The sequence below is a fragment of the Ranitomeya variabilis genome, chromosome 1 (assembly GCF_051348905.1).
Source record: "Ranitomeya variabilis isolate aRanVar5 chromosome 1, aRanVar5.hap1, whole genome shotgun sequence".
In the NCBI taxonomy this organism is placed as follows: domain Eukaryota; kingdom Metazoa; phylum Chordata; class Amphibia; order Anura; family Dendrobatidae; genus Ranitomeya; species Ranitomeya variabilis.
The window spans coordinates 646,760,435-646,778,129 of record NC_135232.1 but is presented as its reverse complement, the minus strand read 5'-3'; the positions used below and the strand labels follow the sequence as shown (position 1 = coordinate 646,778,129).

At 43.9% G+C, this 17,695-nt stretch overlaps 1 protein-coding gene across 8 annotated transcripts in view; it reads left to right on the top strand.

Moving 5' to 3' along the window:
* Window positions 1–15,061, top strand: part of PCNX1 (pecanex 1) — a 118,443-nt gene extending 103,382 nt beyond the window's left edge. For 6 of the 8 annotated variants that reach the window (XM_077262177.1, XM_077262195.1, XM_077262186.1 and 3 more), the window contains 2 exons: window positions 1,175–1,315; window positions 13,071–15,061. In XM_077262177.1, the coding sequence (XP_077118292.1) occupies window positions 1,175–1,315; window positions 13,071–13,211 (282 nt within the window). In that variant the 3' untranslated portion in view covers window positions 13,212–15,061. Of the gene's footprint in view, window positions 1–1,174; window positions 1,610–13,070 lie in introns of those variants that run through there. The other 2 variants (XM_077262215.1, XM_077262205.1) reach the window with 1 other exon arrangement.
* Window positions 15,062–17,695: the final 2,634 nt, after the last annotated feature.

Below are 17,695 nucleotides of genomic sequence, written 5' to 3'. Positions count from 1 at the left end.
ATCTGTGCTCATGAATTGTGGCCTTACTGGCAGAGGAAGGATAAAGCTTCTGTGCTTTTTTTTTTGTTGTTGTTGTTTTTACTCCCAGAAATGATAGCAAAAGCATTCTTACTAGGCAGACAAAGTACTGTATCAATAAGGACAGCCAGTAGCACAGACCATAGCTGATAAATTGGAACAATCCTTTATAGCATGGTTTTCTTTATACAAATAATATATGTTTCCATATGCCATAAATGCTGCCGGTTTTCCGCTGCTGACTTGTTTGTTGCTGCCTATTAAATTATCAGCTTTGTGAACGAGCGTTAGCGAAATCTTGTTACCACTTGGCATTAAAAAAAACTCCATCCACAGTACAGATTTTAAATCTACAGCAAATCCATTTATTCTGCTGATGTAATTGCTTATTGCAATGTAAAGGGTGAAATGTGCAGAAAGCCTGCAGTCTTTCCACAGGAAAATCTGCAGCAGTGTTAAACTTACCCTTAAACCTTCCTGTTGTATAATAGAGTGGTCACTTTAAGGTGTACTCTCATAATATTTTATTGCTTTAGTTAGACAGCATGAAATTAAGAGCGTTTACAATTGACTTGCTTTTTCTATCTGTTGTCATTCTCCTGCTGGAACAGGTTTTATCTTACATGGTGTACAGCTTGTTTCCATAGAGCTAGTATGCACAGTAGCTACATTCCAGGAGTGGAGTGATATCCCAGTCAGTTCTCTTTAGCCCATTGATTTCTATGCTGTAGTTAACATCTGAGGAGTTGACTGGGAGGGAGGCAAGCAACTACCAGTCTTGTAAAATCACCAGCCTCCTGATCCCTACCATTGGCAGCTTCCAGAGCAGTTCTAATCACAGCTCTAACTTTCTTGAGCGGTGTGCTTGTGGAAATGCTATTTTTTAATCACTTTATGTAAATATAGTGACAAATGTACTCTCAGACCAGCTCTGACAGACCATTAATGTGTAGGAGCAGAACTGTCACTCAAGCAGGGGCACCTGACAAAGGAGACTGCAGAGCTCTCAGCGGAAACCACTTGAAACCCCCCCCCTTGCCTTGCAGTCAGACATATCACCTATTGTGGCAAACTCTATTAACCCTTCTTGCTCCATATCTGTAAATGTGAATTAATTAAGCTTAATCTTTATATATTTTTTTGTTATTTGTTTTAGATTGTGGATCCAAGCCAGGTGCTTGAAGGAGTTAATATATCCAAAAGAAAAGAGCTGCAATGGCCAGATGAGCTAGTGCGGCTAAAAGCTGGGAAAAATAGCTGGAAAGACTGGATCCCTCAGGAAGGCATGGAAGGCCATGTAGGTTGCTACAGTTATGATGATTACTATTAATATCTCCAAGGGAGAAACTTTTTTTTTTTTTTTTTTTATCCTTGATGACAAATTGATATTGTTCCATCTGTCAGGATACCTTAAATTAATAAAGTATGTTTATTTTGTTTGATAATGGTAATTGCAAAGGACCCAAGTGTCTTTTTGTTTTTAATCAGAATCTAATTCCTGTTGCACATACCTTGGATATCGCTCAGCTTTGTCTCGGGTGGGACAGATTGTTGCACTGATGCTTTTTAATAAACCGGGCTTTCTGGTAAATCTAGGTTTTCAGTCCTTCGTTATTTTGCCAGATGATGTGGTCTGGATTCACAATTGAAGAAAAATCCCCTTTTAGGGTTTGTAAATTATTCATATTTACAGGCTACCTCGCATCTTACATACACCTACGTTTAGGTATTAGTACATAGAATAAACATGTCTGAAAAAGTCATACACCTATGCTACTTTTAGGCAATGAGCAGTGTCTTTTTTTTTTTTTCTTTTTTTTTTTTTTTTAAATAGAAACTGAGCAGAAATTAAAAGGTTTTGAGATTTGTAGAGTTTGCTCCCATTTCTGCACCAAAAACGGTGCAAAACCTCCTTGGTCACATATCTTTAGGTGCATTTTCTCTGAGAAGCTACATTAATGCCAACATTTCTATTGCCGCCATCTTAAAATGACCATACACATTAGATAGCTGTTGGTCAAACAATGATTCGGCAGTCTATCTCACCGGACTCCGTCATACACAGGAATGTTCTGTTCTGCCAGTTTCTTCTGTGCCCGCTACGAGAAAGCCACTGCACTAACCATTTTACAACAGCTTATCTCCCTGCCTGACCTAAAAGAGCAATTGAAATTCAAATGTCCAATCATTCTGTTCCCGAATATAATCTGTCAGGAAACCCCACATACGTAACAGATGATCATCTGAAATTGGCGGGTTTGGCCAACTTGTATCTAATGTGAATGGGGACTGTTATCGCTATTGCAGTTTACTAAAAGCATTACCATGGTAAATTGTTTTGCTTTAATGTGACATTCTACCTCTCAATCCTACCCTGTGTAAATACATCCTGAAGATGTCACATACCCTAAAAAAATGAAGCAACTTAGACAAACTTTTGGTAGTCTTATCCTGCAGTTGCCTCCTTCCATTTGTCTCCTCCATCCTACTAAATAAATATATAGCTGGATGCGTGTGTATTTATATGTACATGGGTGAAATAAATTATGAACACGTCATCATTTTTCTAAGTAAATGTGTTTCCAAAGGTGCGATTGACATGAAATTCTCACCAGATGTCAGTAACAACCTATCCAAACCACACAAGTAGAGAAGTTAAACCCCTGATGTCTGTAAATTAAGATATGTGTAATAATGAAAAATGACAGAGAAAAAGTATTGAACACATGAAGAGAGATGCAAAAAGCTGTGGAAAGTCATGATTCCCACTGAAATATATTGTTAATTAGACAGCAAACCTGCCACTTAGTGAATAATATCAGCTGGTTCAACTGATGCTCTATAAAAAGGTGTCTCATTACCAAGGTGTCACACAAAAAATAGCTCATGATGGATAAAACCAGTGAGCTGTCTAAGGACCTTCACAACCTTATTGTTGCAAAACATGCTGATGGCATTGGTTACAAAAAAATTCTAAACTACTGACCGTTCCAGTGAGCATTGTTAGGGCCATAATATGGAAAGTCGAAAGAACATTATTTCACCATAAACCAGCCAGAACTGGGTGCAACCCCGCAAAATTTCAGATGGCGGAGTGAAAAGAATTATTAGAGGAGTTGTCCAGGAGCCAAGGACCACCTGTGGAGAGCTACAGAAAGACATGGAATCAACAGGTACAATTTAAAAAAAAAAAAAAAAAACAAACAAACTAAGTAATGCATTAAACCTCTATGGCCTGTATGCATGCTCACCACACAACTTCCACTGCATGTATGCATGCTCACCATTCCATGCTGAACATGGACTCCATTCCTGAACAAAAAGCATGTTCAAGCATGTTTCAAGTTTGCTAAGCAACATTTATACAAGCCTGTGAAATACTGGGAGAATATAGTCTGGATCAGATGAGACCAAAATTGAACTCTTTAGATCCCATAATATACACCATATTTGGATGCCAAAAGGCACTGTATATCACCCCCCAAAAACACCAACAATGAAGTTTGGAGGTTGGAACATCATTGTGTGGGGCATACTTCATTGTGTGGGGCATACTGCATTGGGAAAATTCATGTAATTGAAGGGGGAATGAATGGACAAACGTACCAAAACATTCTTGATAAAAAATCGGCTGCCATCTACTAGAAGGATGAAGATGAAACGATGCTGGACATTTAAGCAAAACAATGATCCCAAGCACACAGCCTAACTCTCAACTGGTTTCCGAGACAGAAAATAAAGCTAATAGAATGGCCAGGCCAAACTCCAGACCTAAATCCAATAGAAAATTTATGGATGGAACTAAAGCTCAGAGTTCATAGGAGCCCATGGGACCTTCAGGATGTGAAAAGTGTTTGTATCGAAGAAAGAGCCAAAATCACACCTGAGCAATGTCTGCGACTAAAGTGGTCGTCGCCAACAAAGGCTTTTCTAGGAAGTATTAACTACATTTCAGTAAGCGTGTTCAGTACTTTCTGCCTGTATTTTCAATTACTACACATAATTTATGGACATCTATGGTTTGATTTCTTTGCCTGTGACATGTTCAATACTTATTTCAACCTCTGTAGGTACACACATGGTCAAAATTGTTGGTACCCCTCGTTTAACGAACTTGAATCTGACAAAAGTAATAATAAATAAAAGATCTATGAAACTGAACAAATGATAGTCAGACATTGCTTTTCAACCATGGTTCCACAGAATTTTTTCTCATTACATAGGTCTGGGCAGAAAATAATGGTACCCTTAACTTAATATTTTGTTGCACAACCTTTTGAGGCAATCACTGCAATCAAACGATTCCTGTAACTGTCAATGAGAATTCTGCACCTCTCGACTGGTATTACTCTGTCGCCTCATTGGGGGACACAGGACCCATGGGTGTTATGCTGCTGTCCACTAGGAGGCGACACTATGCATAATCTGAAAAAGATTAACTGTGGCTCCTCCTGTGCAGTATACACCCCTGGACGACATCAGCCTTCTCCAGTTTTTGCTTAGTGTCGCATAGGAGGCAAGAAAGGGCGCGTTTTTACACAGCCTTGCCGCCTTTTTCCAGCTCTCCGCCCCCTTCTCCTGTCTCAGCAGCCATTTTCGGCTGCAGATTAACCTTGCATCTCCCGGTCTGCAGGACCAGGACCAGGCAGCCAGTCTCCGGGGGGCACAGGACTGTGGATCTTCGGCGCTGGACCTAGGGGCACACTGGTGGGGTAAGATCACAGCTGGGTTTTTTTACTCAGCTGTGAATCCATATTACCTATAAGGCTCCCCTATAGGTTTCTCTACCCCTGTAAGGTCCTCTGCTGGCAGCACTTCTGCACTCTGTGCACTATGCCGGGCTCAAGGTCCAAGAGAACCAGGCAGAACTGCTATTATGCATTCTGCACAGCCTGCGGGACCGCTCTCCCCAGTAGTAGCACGTACCCGCATTGTCAGAACTGTATACAAACTAATGTGTCAGAACCCCAAGAAGCCCCTGCCAATGCCTCGGTGTCTAATGCCACGCCGGAATGGGCTACTCAGATATCGCAATCTATGACGCAGTCTATAGATAACCTAACCTCCACATTGCTTCAGGCTCTGCAGGGTCATGCCTCGGCTATGACCGTTACCCAGCAAAGGGAGAGCTTGACTCAGGAACAAGATGACCCTGGCACATCCACGTCTAGGTCAGGACGCAAGCGGACCCATAGATCAAGTCCATCTGCGTTATCCCATAGCATACGGTCATCCCCCTCTAGGGAGAGACACCGTAGCTCCAGGTCATCTACACCGTCCCATTCCAGGGACAGACAATGCAGATCTCCGCAATCCCCGACCTGAGAAGGCCTCCTCCCAGGCTCACTCAGCAGGGGACGCCTCAGTGATACACAGGATTCGGAAGGCATCTGCGACTCTGACTCAGACAGAGACACGGAGGGGTCCCTGATCCCAATCCCTCCTAGCAATACAGCGCTAGTTGAGGACATAATTTCATCCATCCATCGGGTGCTGGACATTTCTGATCCGCCACCAGAGGCCCCAGAACATAAGATTTCCTTTGAAGGACCTCTGAAGCCGCCTAAGGTTTTCTCTAACCACCTAGAGTTTAAGGCGATCCTTAAAAAGCAGCTCTCACAGCCTGAGAAAAAATTAGCTAATCGCAAATATCTGGAGGCGAGGTACCCCTTCCCACAGGACACCAAGGAATGGACAGATCCACCTGAAGTGGACCCCCCAGTCTCTAGGCTAGCAGCACAGACCCTCCTTTCACTGCCAGATAGCTCAACCCTCAGGGACGCAGCAGACCGGCAGGTAGAACGCATGGCTCGTTCAATTTTCGAGGCAGCAGGGGCATCCCTGGCTCCCGGGTTCGCCTCAGTTTGGGCTGCCAAGGCCATTCTGGCCTGGGCAAAGAATTTACAAGCTCTCCAAACATCCGCTCCTGAGCTGTCGGACCAAGCGGATCAAATAGCAGTTGTAGCAGACTACATGCTCCATGCAGCTCTGGATTCAGCAAGGGGAGTAGCGGGGATAGCATCAAACGCCATCACGATTCGGCGTATCCTCTGGCTGCGGGAATGGAAAGCGGACGCAGCCTCAAAGTCCCTCACGCACCTCCCCTACCTCAGTGGGAGACTTTTCGGTGAAGAGTTGGACACTGATATCCAACGCCACCAGGGGTAAGAGTACTTCTCTTTCCCAACTGAAACCTAAACGCACTTACAAGAAGCGTAACCAAACTCTATTCCGATCCTTTCGGAATTCCTCCGGCTGGTTTGTCTCGCGTCCAGCACAAAATCGTAACCGTTCCCCACGCAGGGACAACTCGCGATCGACGCAAAGGTCGGACAAGACCTGGCAGTCCAAAGCAGGCCAGCCTAAGCACAGAGGAGGAAAATCTCAGACTTTCTCCTCATCATGACTCACGGACTCCGGAAGACGCCACACCAGTAGGCGGCCGACTTTTGCTCTTTCATCAAGTCTGACTGCCTATTACAGAAGACAGGTGGGTCATGGAACTAGTGTCTTCCGGATACAAAATAGACTTCACCTCCAACCCACCGGACCGATTCTTCCTCTCTGTCCCCCCAAAACTGCCAGCCAAGGCTCGTGCCTACCACCAAGCGGTCTCCTTGCTTTTTCAAACAGGAGTCATAGTACCGGTGCCCACGACCGACTGCTTCCGAGGGTTCTACTCCAATCTGTTCGTAGTTCCCAAGAAAGGAGGCAGTGTACGGCCCATACTAGACCTAAAACAGCTCAACAAATATGTACGGGTCCGTCATTTCCTCATGGAGTCCCTTCGGTCCATCATTGCGTCCATGGAGAAGGGAGAATATCTCGCCTCCATAGACATACAAGACGCAGGTTTCTCAGGTTCGCAATAGGCCAGGACCACTACCAATTCGTGGCTCTCCCTTTTGGACTCGCCACGGCTCCCAGAGTGTTCACCAAGGTCGTGGTAGCCACCATGGAAGTCCTGCACTCCAGAGGCATAGTAGTCGTTCCATACCTGGACAATCTACTCATCAAGGCTATCACATTCAAGGGTTGCGAGCTCAGCGTCTCAATCACAACCGATACTCAGTCACATGGGCTGGTTAATCAACCTACAAAAGTCATCACCAACCCCGAGTCAGTCCCTGACCTTCCTGGGAATGTTATTCAACACCTCCAGGGGTCTAGTGGTCCTTCCCAAGGACAAGGCACTGGCTCTCCAACTAGCAGTTCGCACCCTCCTCCGCAAACCCCCTCGATCTCTCCGGTTTACCATGAGAGTCCTCGGCAAGATGGCAGCAGCAATAGAAGCTGTCCCATTAGCCCAGTTTCACCTCAGACCTCTCCAACTAGCCATTCTCAAGTCCTGGGACAGGAATCCCTTTTCTCTCGACAGGGAGTTCCAGCTAACGTCGTCAACCAGGAAGTCCCTGCACTGGTGGCTCAAGCCAACCTCGCTAGCAAAGGGGAAATCCTTTCTCACAGGTCAATGGAAAGTTCTGACCACCGACGCGAGCCTGACTGGTTGGGGTGCGGTGCACCTACACCACAGAGCAAGTGGTCCCCAGTGGAAGCGACCATGCCCATCAACATCCTGGAAATTCGTGCCATCCTTCTGGCATTGAAGGCCTTCCATCACTTACTGGCAGCCTCTCACATCAGAATACAGTCGGACAATGCCACGGCTGTGGCATATGTAAATCACCAAGGGGGGACCCGCAGTACCCAGGCAATGCGAGAAGTGCCACACATCCTCCGCTGGGCGGAGGACACAGGGTCGGTTCTTTAGGCGGTCCACATTCCGGGTGTGGACAACTGGGAAGCAGACTTCCTCAGCCGACAAGGAATAGACTCGGGAGAGTGGTCTCTCCATCCCGAAATTTTTCAACAGATCTGTCCGCTGGGGGACCCCGGATGTGGGCCTAATCGCATCCCACTTCAATGCCAAGGTCTCCAACTTCATGGCCAGAACACACGATCCGCGGTCGCTCGGAGCAGACGCTCTGGTTCAGGACTGGACCAAGTTCCAGCTTCTGTATATTTTTTTCCACCTCTCCCCCTGATATCCAGAGTGGTGAGGAAGATCAAACAAGAGGGAGTTCCAACCATCTTAATTGCACCGGACTGGCCCAGACGCACATGGTACGCCGACATCGTACAACTCACAGCAGATGCCCCCTGGCATTTCCCCGACCGCCACGATCTTTTATCACAAGGCCCGTTCTACCACTAGAACTCAGGGGCTCCCAATTTGAAGGCGTGGCCCTTGAGACCTGGGTTCTAACCCAGGCAGGGCTCTTGGCGGACGTCATTGGAACCATGATCAGAGCACGGAAACCAGCGTCTGCCAAGATTTATTACCGTACCTGGAAAGCTTTCTTTACCTGGTGCGAATCTCGTGGCCAGATCCCACTCCCTTATTCCCTACCCAAAGTACTTGGTTTTCTCCAATCGGGTCTGGAGGCCAGGCTGTCATTGGGCTCGCTTAAGAGCCCGGTGTCGGCCCTCTCAGTGCTTTTTCAAAGGCGCATTGCTACCAAGCTGCAAGTAAGGACTTTCCTTCAGGGGGTTTCCCCGATTGGTTCCCCCCTACAGACGACCACTAGAAACGTGGGACCTCAACCTGGTCCTGACAGCATTGCAGGAACCACCCTTCGAACCCCTTAAGGAGGTCCCGCTCCGCCTTCTTTTCCAGAAGGTGGTTTTCCTGGTGTCAATCACCTCGCTACGCAGGGTGTCTGAACTGACAGCACTCTCCTGCAGACGGCCCTTCCTGGCTTTTCACCAGGACAAGGTAGTTCTTCGTACGGTCCCATCCTTCCTTCAGAAGGTTGTGTCCGACTTCCACCTCAATGAGGAAATTTCACTACCATCCCTTTGTCCGGTTCCGGTTCATAGAGTGGAGAAGGCTCTGCATACGCTTGACCTTGTCAGGGCATTGCGTATATACGTGTCTAGGACTGCGTCCTTCCGGAGGTCTGATTCTCTTTTCCTCCTTCCGGAAGGCGGCCACAAGGGTCTGCCAGCTTCCAAAGCTACCCTTGCCAGGTGGATCAAATCCACCATACAAGAGGCCTACCGCCTTAAGAATTCTCCTCTTCCAGCCGGTATTACGGCACACTCTACACGGGCGGTAGGGGCCTCCTGGGGCATTCGGCACCAGGCTTCGGCACAACAAGTGTGTAAGGCGGCCACATGGACTAGCTTACACGGGTTTACTAAACACTACAGGGTTCATACCCAGTCCTCAGCAGACGCGAGCCTGGGTAGATGTGTCCTGCAGGCGGCGGTGCCCTAAGTATAGGGGCCTGTCTGCACAATATTCGTCCATTGCTTCCCACCCAGGGACTGCTTTAGGACGTCCCATGGTCCTGTGTCCCCCAATGAGGCGATATAGTAAAGGAGATTTTTGTGTACTCACCGTAAAATCTTTCTCTTAGCCTCTAATTGGGGGACACAGCTCCCACCCTGTTGCCCTTTCCGGGCCGTTGTAACTGTTGAGTTCTCATATTGTTTTCTTGAGCTCGTACATAGTTGCCTTCTTACAGGCATAATTATGTTATTCATGTTACATAGTTGCCTTCTTACAGGCATAATTATGTTATTCATGTTACATAGTTGCCTTCTTACAGGCATAATAATGTTATTCATGTTACATAGTTGCCTTCTTACAGGCATAATTATGTTATTCATGTTACATAGTTGCCTTCTTACAGGCATAATTATGTTATTCATGTTACATAGTTGCCTTCTTACAGGCATACTTATGTTATTCATGTTACATAGTTGCCTTCTTACAGGCATAATTATGTTATTCATGTTACATAGTTGCCTTCTTACAGGCATAATTATGTTATTCATGTTACATAGTTGCCTTCTTACAGGCATAATTATGTTATTCATGTTACATAGTTGCCTTCTTACAGGCATAATTATGTTATTCATGTTAAGTTCCTACTACTGCTTTTGCACAAAACTGGAGAAGGCTGATGCCGTCCAGGGGTGTATACTGCACAGGAGGAGCCACAGTTAATCTTTTTCAGATTATGCATAGTGTCGCCTCCTAGTGGACAGCAGCATAACACCCATGGTCCTGTGTCCCCCAATTAGAGGCTAAGAGAAAGAGATTTTACGGTGAGTACAGACAAATCTCCTTTTTGGCCCACTCCTCAAGAGCAAACTGCTCCAGTTATCTCGTGTTTGAAGGTTGCCTTTTCCAGACGGCATGTTTCAGAGAATAGTCCAATGTTTTCCTCTTAGCCATTCTTGGGTGTTTTTAGCTGTGAGTTTTGGGTCATTATCCTGTTGCAAGACCCATGACCTGCGAATGAGACCAAGCTTTCTGACACTGGGCAGCACATTTCTCTCTAGAATCCCTTGATTGTCTTGAGATTTCATTGTACCCTGCCCAGATTCTAGACACCCTGTGCCAGATGCAGCAAAGAAACCCCAGAACATAAGTCTCCTCCATGTTTCACAGTAGGGACAGTGTTCTCTTGATATGCTTCATTTTTCTGTCTGTGAACATAAAGCTGATGTGCCTTGCCAAAAAGTTCCATTTTGTCTCATCTGTCAAAAAGACATTCTCCCAAAAGCTTTGTGGCTTGTCAACGTGTAGTTTGGCAAATTGCAGTCTGGATTTTTAATGATTTTTTTTTCAACAATGGTGCCCTCCTTGGTCGTCTCCCATGAAGTCCACTTTGGCTCATACAACAACGGATGGTGCGATCTGACACTTGATGTTCCTTGAGCTTGAAGTTCACCTTTAATCTGTTTAGAAGTTTTTTTGGACTTTATTGTTACCATTCGTATTATCCGTCTCTTTGATTTGTCAGCAATTTCCCTCCTGCGGCTACGTCCAGGGAGGTTGGCTACAGTCCCGTGGATCTTACATTTCTGAATAATATGTGCAATTGCCATAAATAGTACAAAAATATATATCAAAACATTACATTATTTAATGACTAGAGCACAGGATGAATGTCCCAGGAATGCTGGAAAAGCGCCCATCCCCCCACTCCCCCAGATGTAAATACCCTTGTAATGGTATGCATAAGGAAAAGCACCTACACTATCCAACCAAGGTCACCCCAAAACAGTGGGATTCTATAGTAATGCCATTAAGTATGGTGGTGGAAGAAAGGATGCTAGCACTTATCACTACACAGAGGTGGGAGGGGGCGGTCGGGCGATGGTCCCCAACGCACGTTTCGTGGCCACCAGTGCCACTTCCTCAGGGGGATAACCATATACTGCCTAACAGGACCTTAAAATAGCCCTTGGCCCCGGTCACATGGTACACAGCAGCCAATCACAGTGGCGCCATCGGCACATATGCACTGTGTCCGGCAGGTCCCGGCAGTGAAACTCAGCGTCAGACCAGGTGCGCACGCCGGGACCTGCCGGACACAGTGCGTATGTGCCGATGGCGCCACTGTGATTGGCTGCTGTGTACCATGTGACCGGGGCCAAGGGCTATTTTAAGGTCCTGTTAGGCAGTATATGGTTATCCCCCTGAGGAAGTGGCACTGGTCGCCACGAAACGTGCGTTGGGGACCATCGCCCGACCGCCCCCTCCCACCTCTGTGTAGTGGTAAGTGCTATCATCCTTTCTTCCACCACCATACTTAATGGCATTACTATAGAATCCCACTGTTTTGGGGTGACCTTGGTTGGATAGTGTAGGTGCTTTTCCTTATGCATACCATTACAAGGGTATTTACATCTGGGGGAGTGGGGGGATGGGCGCTTTTCCAGCATTCCTGGGACATTCATCCTGTGCTCTAGTCATTAAATAATGTAATGTTTTGATATATATTTTTGTACTATTTATGGCAATTAAAGTTTGTTTTATAAATCATTGCTCTGAATTTTTCTCCTTTTGGCATGGTTTGTTTTGAGCTGATTTGGTGAGGTCGGGGTCTTTTGGCGTATCTACTGCCAGACCTCGTGCGCTCACAAAATGTATTTGGGAGTTTTGTATTTAATATGTCAATTGTAGTCACAGGAACATCAAGCTGCTTGGAGATGGTCTTATAACTTTTACCTTTAATGTGTTTGTCTATAAATTTTCTTTCTAATCTCCTGAGACAACTCTTTCCTTCGTTTCCTCTGGTCCATGTTGAGTGTGATACACACCATGTCATCAAACAGCACAGTGAGTATTTGTAGCCTGATATACAGGTCACTCACTGATTCCAAGATTGTAGACACCTGTGATGTCTGTAATTAGTGGACACACCGTGATTTAACATGTCCCTTTTGTCACATTATGTTCAGGGGTACCATCATTTCTCTCCAGGCCTACTTCATGAGTTTTATTTTAAAAAAAATTCTGTGGAAGCATGGTGGAAAAGCAATATCTGACTTTCATTTGTTCATTTTCATAGACTTTGTATTTATTATTACATTTGTCAGATTCAAGTTAGTTATGTGACCATTATGGGATTTTCTGTCATTTAAACAAGTGGTACCAACAAATTTGACCACGTGTGCATATTTGCGTGTGTATGTGTGTGTGTGTGTGTATGTATATATATATATATATATATATATATATATATATATAATGTTTCACTACAGAACTAGCTGCATAATGGAAAGGAATACAACTGCAGGATCAGACTACTTAGACCATTATCTTGGTGATGTGTAGGAATGGGACAAACCCTTTGAACTTTGATTTTTCTTCAAATCTGAAACATCAGTTTTAAATTGAAGCTCAGGAAAGGGAAAGTAAAGGCAATGTAAACTCTGTGGATCAGGCATTGTGACTCTGGCTCTCATGAAGGCAGATTTTTAACGCTTATTTTCGGTTTGCATTGTCAAAAAAATAAGAAAATGACTGCCCATGTGCTTGAAAAAATTACAATTATTCTTGTTTTCAATGCATTAACGGCTGGGAATAACAAACAGTGTATAGAAAAACAAAATGTATTTTGATTTTATTCTTTTTGGCCAAATGAAATGCAAGTGACTTGACCAGACAGACCTCTAACGCTCGTCTCTCTTTTGATCTCTTCCCTTCCCTCTTTCTGTCTCGCTCTGTTCTTTTGTGTCGCTTTCCACAGGTAATTCACCGCTGGGTGCCTTGCAGCAGAGACCCTTGTAATAGGTCCCACATTGACAAAACTATCCTGCTGATTAAGATTGAGGACAAATATGTTGCTGTGATTGAGACTGGGGTGCTTGAGCTTGGGGCCGAAGTGTGACTCTGCGGGTTCAGTCATCTTTTCAAGCTTTCAGACAGGAATGAACTTTTAAACTGTTTGGGGACAGAACAGAGTTCAAGATGGCGAAGAGCTCTGCCATAGCCCAAAACCTGTAAAATTATTTTTTTTTCTGCATTTGTTTTAATTATCTGCAGATGTTCACCTGCATAAAGAGTATAAACAGAGAAAAAAACTATAAGACCGTTATCTTATATGTACAATGGAATAATGCTATGCATTTCATATGCTTTAAGTCAGAAACCTATTGAATTTCTCCATGCAGAATATGATCTTCATATTTTTCTAATTTATTTGCCAAAAACGATTGCCTCTCATACTGTAGCATGTTGTGTTTTTTTTTCTTATTACATTTCTTTAAAATGTGCAGAATTTTTTTTGTCCACTTATTTTGTAAACTGCAAAACACTGCATAGTTCTTCTTTTTTTCTTCTCAAATTATTATTTTTTTAATTTTACCGAAACTGCACTAAACCATTTTCCTACGACAGTGCACTAAGAGAATAAATCTGCTATTGGTCAGAGTGTTTATTTATAAATATAGAAATATACAGAAATTACATAATTTAAAATTTTAATTGAAATTGATTTTTATTGAATCTAAGCCCCTGCTGACTCGCCCCACCACACCCCTCTTCCTTGCTCCAAGTATCCATCCTAAACATGGCTTTTGCCATTGGTCTATACAGCAGTGGCTTATCGTAGCCATTCATTCAGTTTTCCTAAAAATAATAAAATGCAGTATTCCCAGAAAGTTTAATACCTGCTTGCAATGGGCTGCATCACATTTGTATGTGTATATCTTACTTTCATGAAAGTGGGCAAACGTTGGACTTCTTCAGCACTAGACATGTATCTCATGTATAAATTTATATTCACTGAAATCCAGGGTAAAAAAAAGAAAATCTACCAAAAAGCCTAACAGTATTAGTTACGGTAACTAAGCTGCCTGTTATGCCAGTCACTTCCGGCACAGAGCGTTCACAGACCACTCCTGCTAGCGATCAACGGCTCCTGCTGACTTCACGAGCGGCTTCTCTACTGCTCTGTTTATGGTTTATGGGGCATGACTGGCGCCCTTTTGCTGATTTGCAGCCAGCTCTCCACTACCTTAATGCGAGGAGCTGGTTGTCAATCAGAATGACCTCAGCAGTCATGCCCTATCTACAGACCAGTCCTGAAAGAGGAAGATCTGTTCGGTCACCCCCTGCCGACAGCAGCCTCGAAGAAGAGCTGCTCTATTTAGCTGCTTGAACCACTGGTATCAGCAGTCGGTGATCCATCGCTGAGTTTTTAGGCCCCTAGCAGCTTCGCTCTGTGATCACAGCTGGGGATTTATACATCCAGCTTCCCCATCTACCCATTTAGACAAGGTGGTGTTCAAAGAGGATAACCCTTTCCAGGAATGTTTACATAGGACTTTTCAGCAGTGGGAAAAGAAATGCACCAGGTCGTGCAGATTATGCTGCTTTTAAACAACTAAGATTCAGTTTTCTGAAAATCTGTGGCGTAAATCCGCAGCACAAATTGGCATGCAGTGCTTATCAACTTGCGCTATTAATCTTTTTTCCATATAACGGTGTAGATGGAAGTTCCTGCTTTGTTTCCGCTTTGTAGATTTTTTTTTTTGCTGCATTGTAAAAATTTATTATGACACTTATGCTTTTTTTATATATATTTTGTGGTTTTTCTTTCTATGGAGAAGACTATATAAAAAACACTCCAGTAGCATACTGTATTTCTGAAAAAAAAAAAAAATGCCTGGAAGACGCAAGGTTCGTTGTGCGTTTCAGATTTTTCCATTAACTCACAGCTTAGGTCTGGCTACATTGTTTTGCTGCAAGAAAAAAAAAACTCTTAAATTGCCCTTAATAGAGTAAATTAACTTTCATGTAAAAAAAAAAAAAAATTCTGACCCGTAAAGTTATGAAAGTTTGCAAATCAATTTATTAGAAGATTTGTTGTCTTTTCTGTAAAATAAAAAAAAATAAAAATGCCATGTAAGTGGCTTCCTGCTTTTCTCTGCAGTCCATTTACCTGGCTTTCTCTGCATTGATATCTGAATGTATTCCTCTGGAGTACAGATGCTGGCATTCGGACAGTCAGCACTGGAGATGGAAGAATCTATTTGCCAGACGCAATCGCCCAGGTCCATAATCTGTGACTGCTGGACGGGAAGTCTGCAAATCTCCTCTTACCTCCTGGCATTCCTAGCTTTTTTTTTTAATATTAGTTCTAGCACAACTAGTCAAGAGGAGCCGAGGATGTGGGCGTAAGGGCTCATTTCCACTTGCGAGAGAAAAAACAGTCTGTAATCTGGACCGAAAAAAAGGATGTAACGTATGCGATTGTCATGCGGGTGTTATGCGGTTTTTTTTTTTAATTATTTTTTTAATCGCACCATCCATTTTACATTCGTATGACATTCGTATGCAATCCGTTTTTTTTCTCTGAAACGATTTTTATACAGTCATTTACAGGACCATTTACAGTGTTCTATGCCACAGAATGGTAAGGTATCCGTAAAAAACGGACGGAATACTGATGGTCCGTATTCCATGCGGTTTTTTCCGCACCCATTGACTTGCCTTGGCGAGTGTCGTCCGAGACTCGCAGCAATACGCAGCATGCTGCGATTTTTTTCTCAGTCCGATTTCGGCTGAGAAAAAAATTGCAAATGAAGACACCTATTGAATAACATTGGTCCGAGTGCAATCCGATTTTTTTTTTTTTTTTTTTTTTATCGGATTGCACTCGTCCGTTTTCCTCGCAAGTGGAAATGAGCCCTTAAGGAGATAATCAGGCCTCCTGTCCAGCGGTCACAGATTACTGACCTAGCCAATGCATCGGAGTCCTGCGAGTCGATTCTCCCATCTCTAGGCAGCATCTATGTCCTCCTCTGAATGTTGTACTTATCATAAGAATGTCCTGCAGCAGCCTATCCCCATAAATAGTGAGATGCCAGTGCTGACTCTTTCACTGCCATCATCTGTACTCCACATGAGAATGTTCTGATATCAATGCAGCTGAAGACCAGCCAAATAAACTGGAGAAAAGCAAGAGTTTGCAAGCCACTTACCATATATGCAATTTTTTAGTTTTTTTACAGGAATGAAGACAAATCCCCTAATAGTCATTTGCAAAGTTTGATAACATTCCATGCTGGATAAAATTATGAAACAAAAATTATATCATTGCTCCTCATGGATTTAAAGAAAAAAAACAAACAAAAAACCCAACCCAGCAGGACCCTGCATATATGCCGCCATGGAGATGGCCGTCTGCCAAACAATGCTTCAGCCAATCGTTCATCTCCCATTTGCAGGTGCACTTGTTTGGCTGAACGCTTATGTGTTCTTTAAGGCTACGTTCACATTTGCGTTGGGCAGAGCTGTGGAGGGCTGCCTACTTCCTCCGTTAAGCCCCGCCCACTGCCTCACCTCTTCCATTCAGCTCCGCCTACATCTGCATGCATCCTGCATACCCCATCTTTAACATTGGGTACGCAGGCTTTGCGGATGCCTCCGCATGCGTTGTTTTGATGCTGCGCCGACCGCAACAAAATGCAACATGTTGCGTTCGGCGCAGCACCAAAACAACGCATGCGGAGGCATCCGCAAAGCCTGCGTACCCAATGTTAAAGATGGGGTATGCAGGATGCATGCAGATGTAGGCGGAGCTGAATGGAAGAGGTGCGGCAGTGGGCGGGGCTTAGTGGAGGAAGTAGGCAGCCCTCCACAGCTCTGCCCAACGCAAATGTGAACGTAGCGTTAGAGAGTTGCTGTCAGACATGTCTGAAGGCGACATCCCAGGGAGAACAAATGGATCGATATTTTCTCTCGACAAATATCGACAGATTCAGCTAGCATTAGTGTAATGTGTATGGGGACTTACCAGGTACATAGCTCCCCTTCCTATGTGAGAAAAATGGTAATCTAAGATTTACTGCAGTCACACCTGAGTATTGAAGTCATGTTTCTGATTGGATTTGGATTTTAGGCCAAATTATTGGGTATCTTTTTTAATAAGACCAGCTTACTTCTCATTGAGTTTGAGAAATGAATGTCTTTAATCTGATGGAAGCTTCTGCCACTGTGTAATCATATCCAGACTATTTTTCCTTTCCTCGTTTCATCCTCCTTGTAACTCCCCTTCAATATACAATGGACGTTTTGAGTATTTATAACTGTGGCAATGAAATATACATACGTGTTGTCAAATTTGTTGGTTTATTAGATTGATATCCATGCATTTTCACAGTGTAAGAATACCTTGTAGCTGTTATTTTTTTCTTTTTGTTGTTGTTTTTTTTTTTTTTTTATAATGCGTTTCTAATACCCCCTTGCCTCAATCTTTCTATAGAAATGATGGTTTTGAATTTATCGGCCTCCAGAAAATGTGTTCAACACGTGCAAGAAAATCCCCTTTTTAATATGAATGTTCTGGCTTTTTTTTTTTGTTTTGTT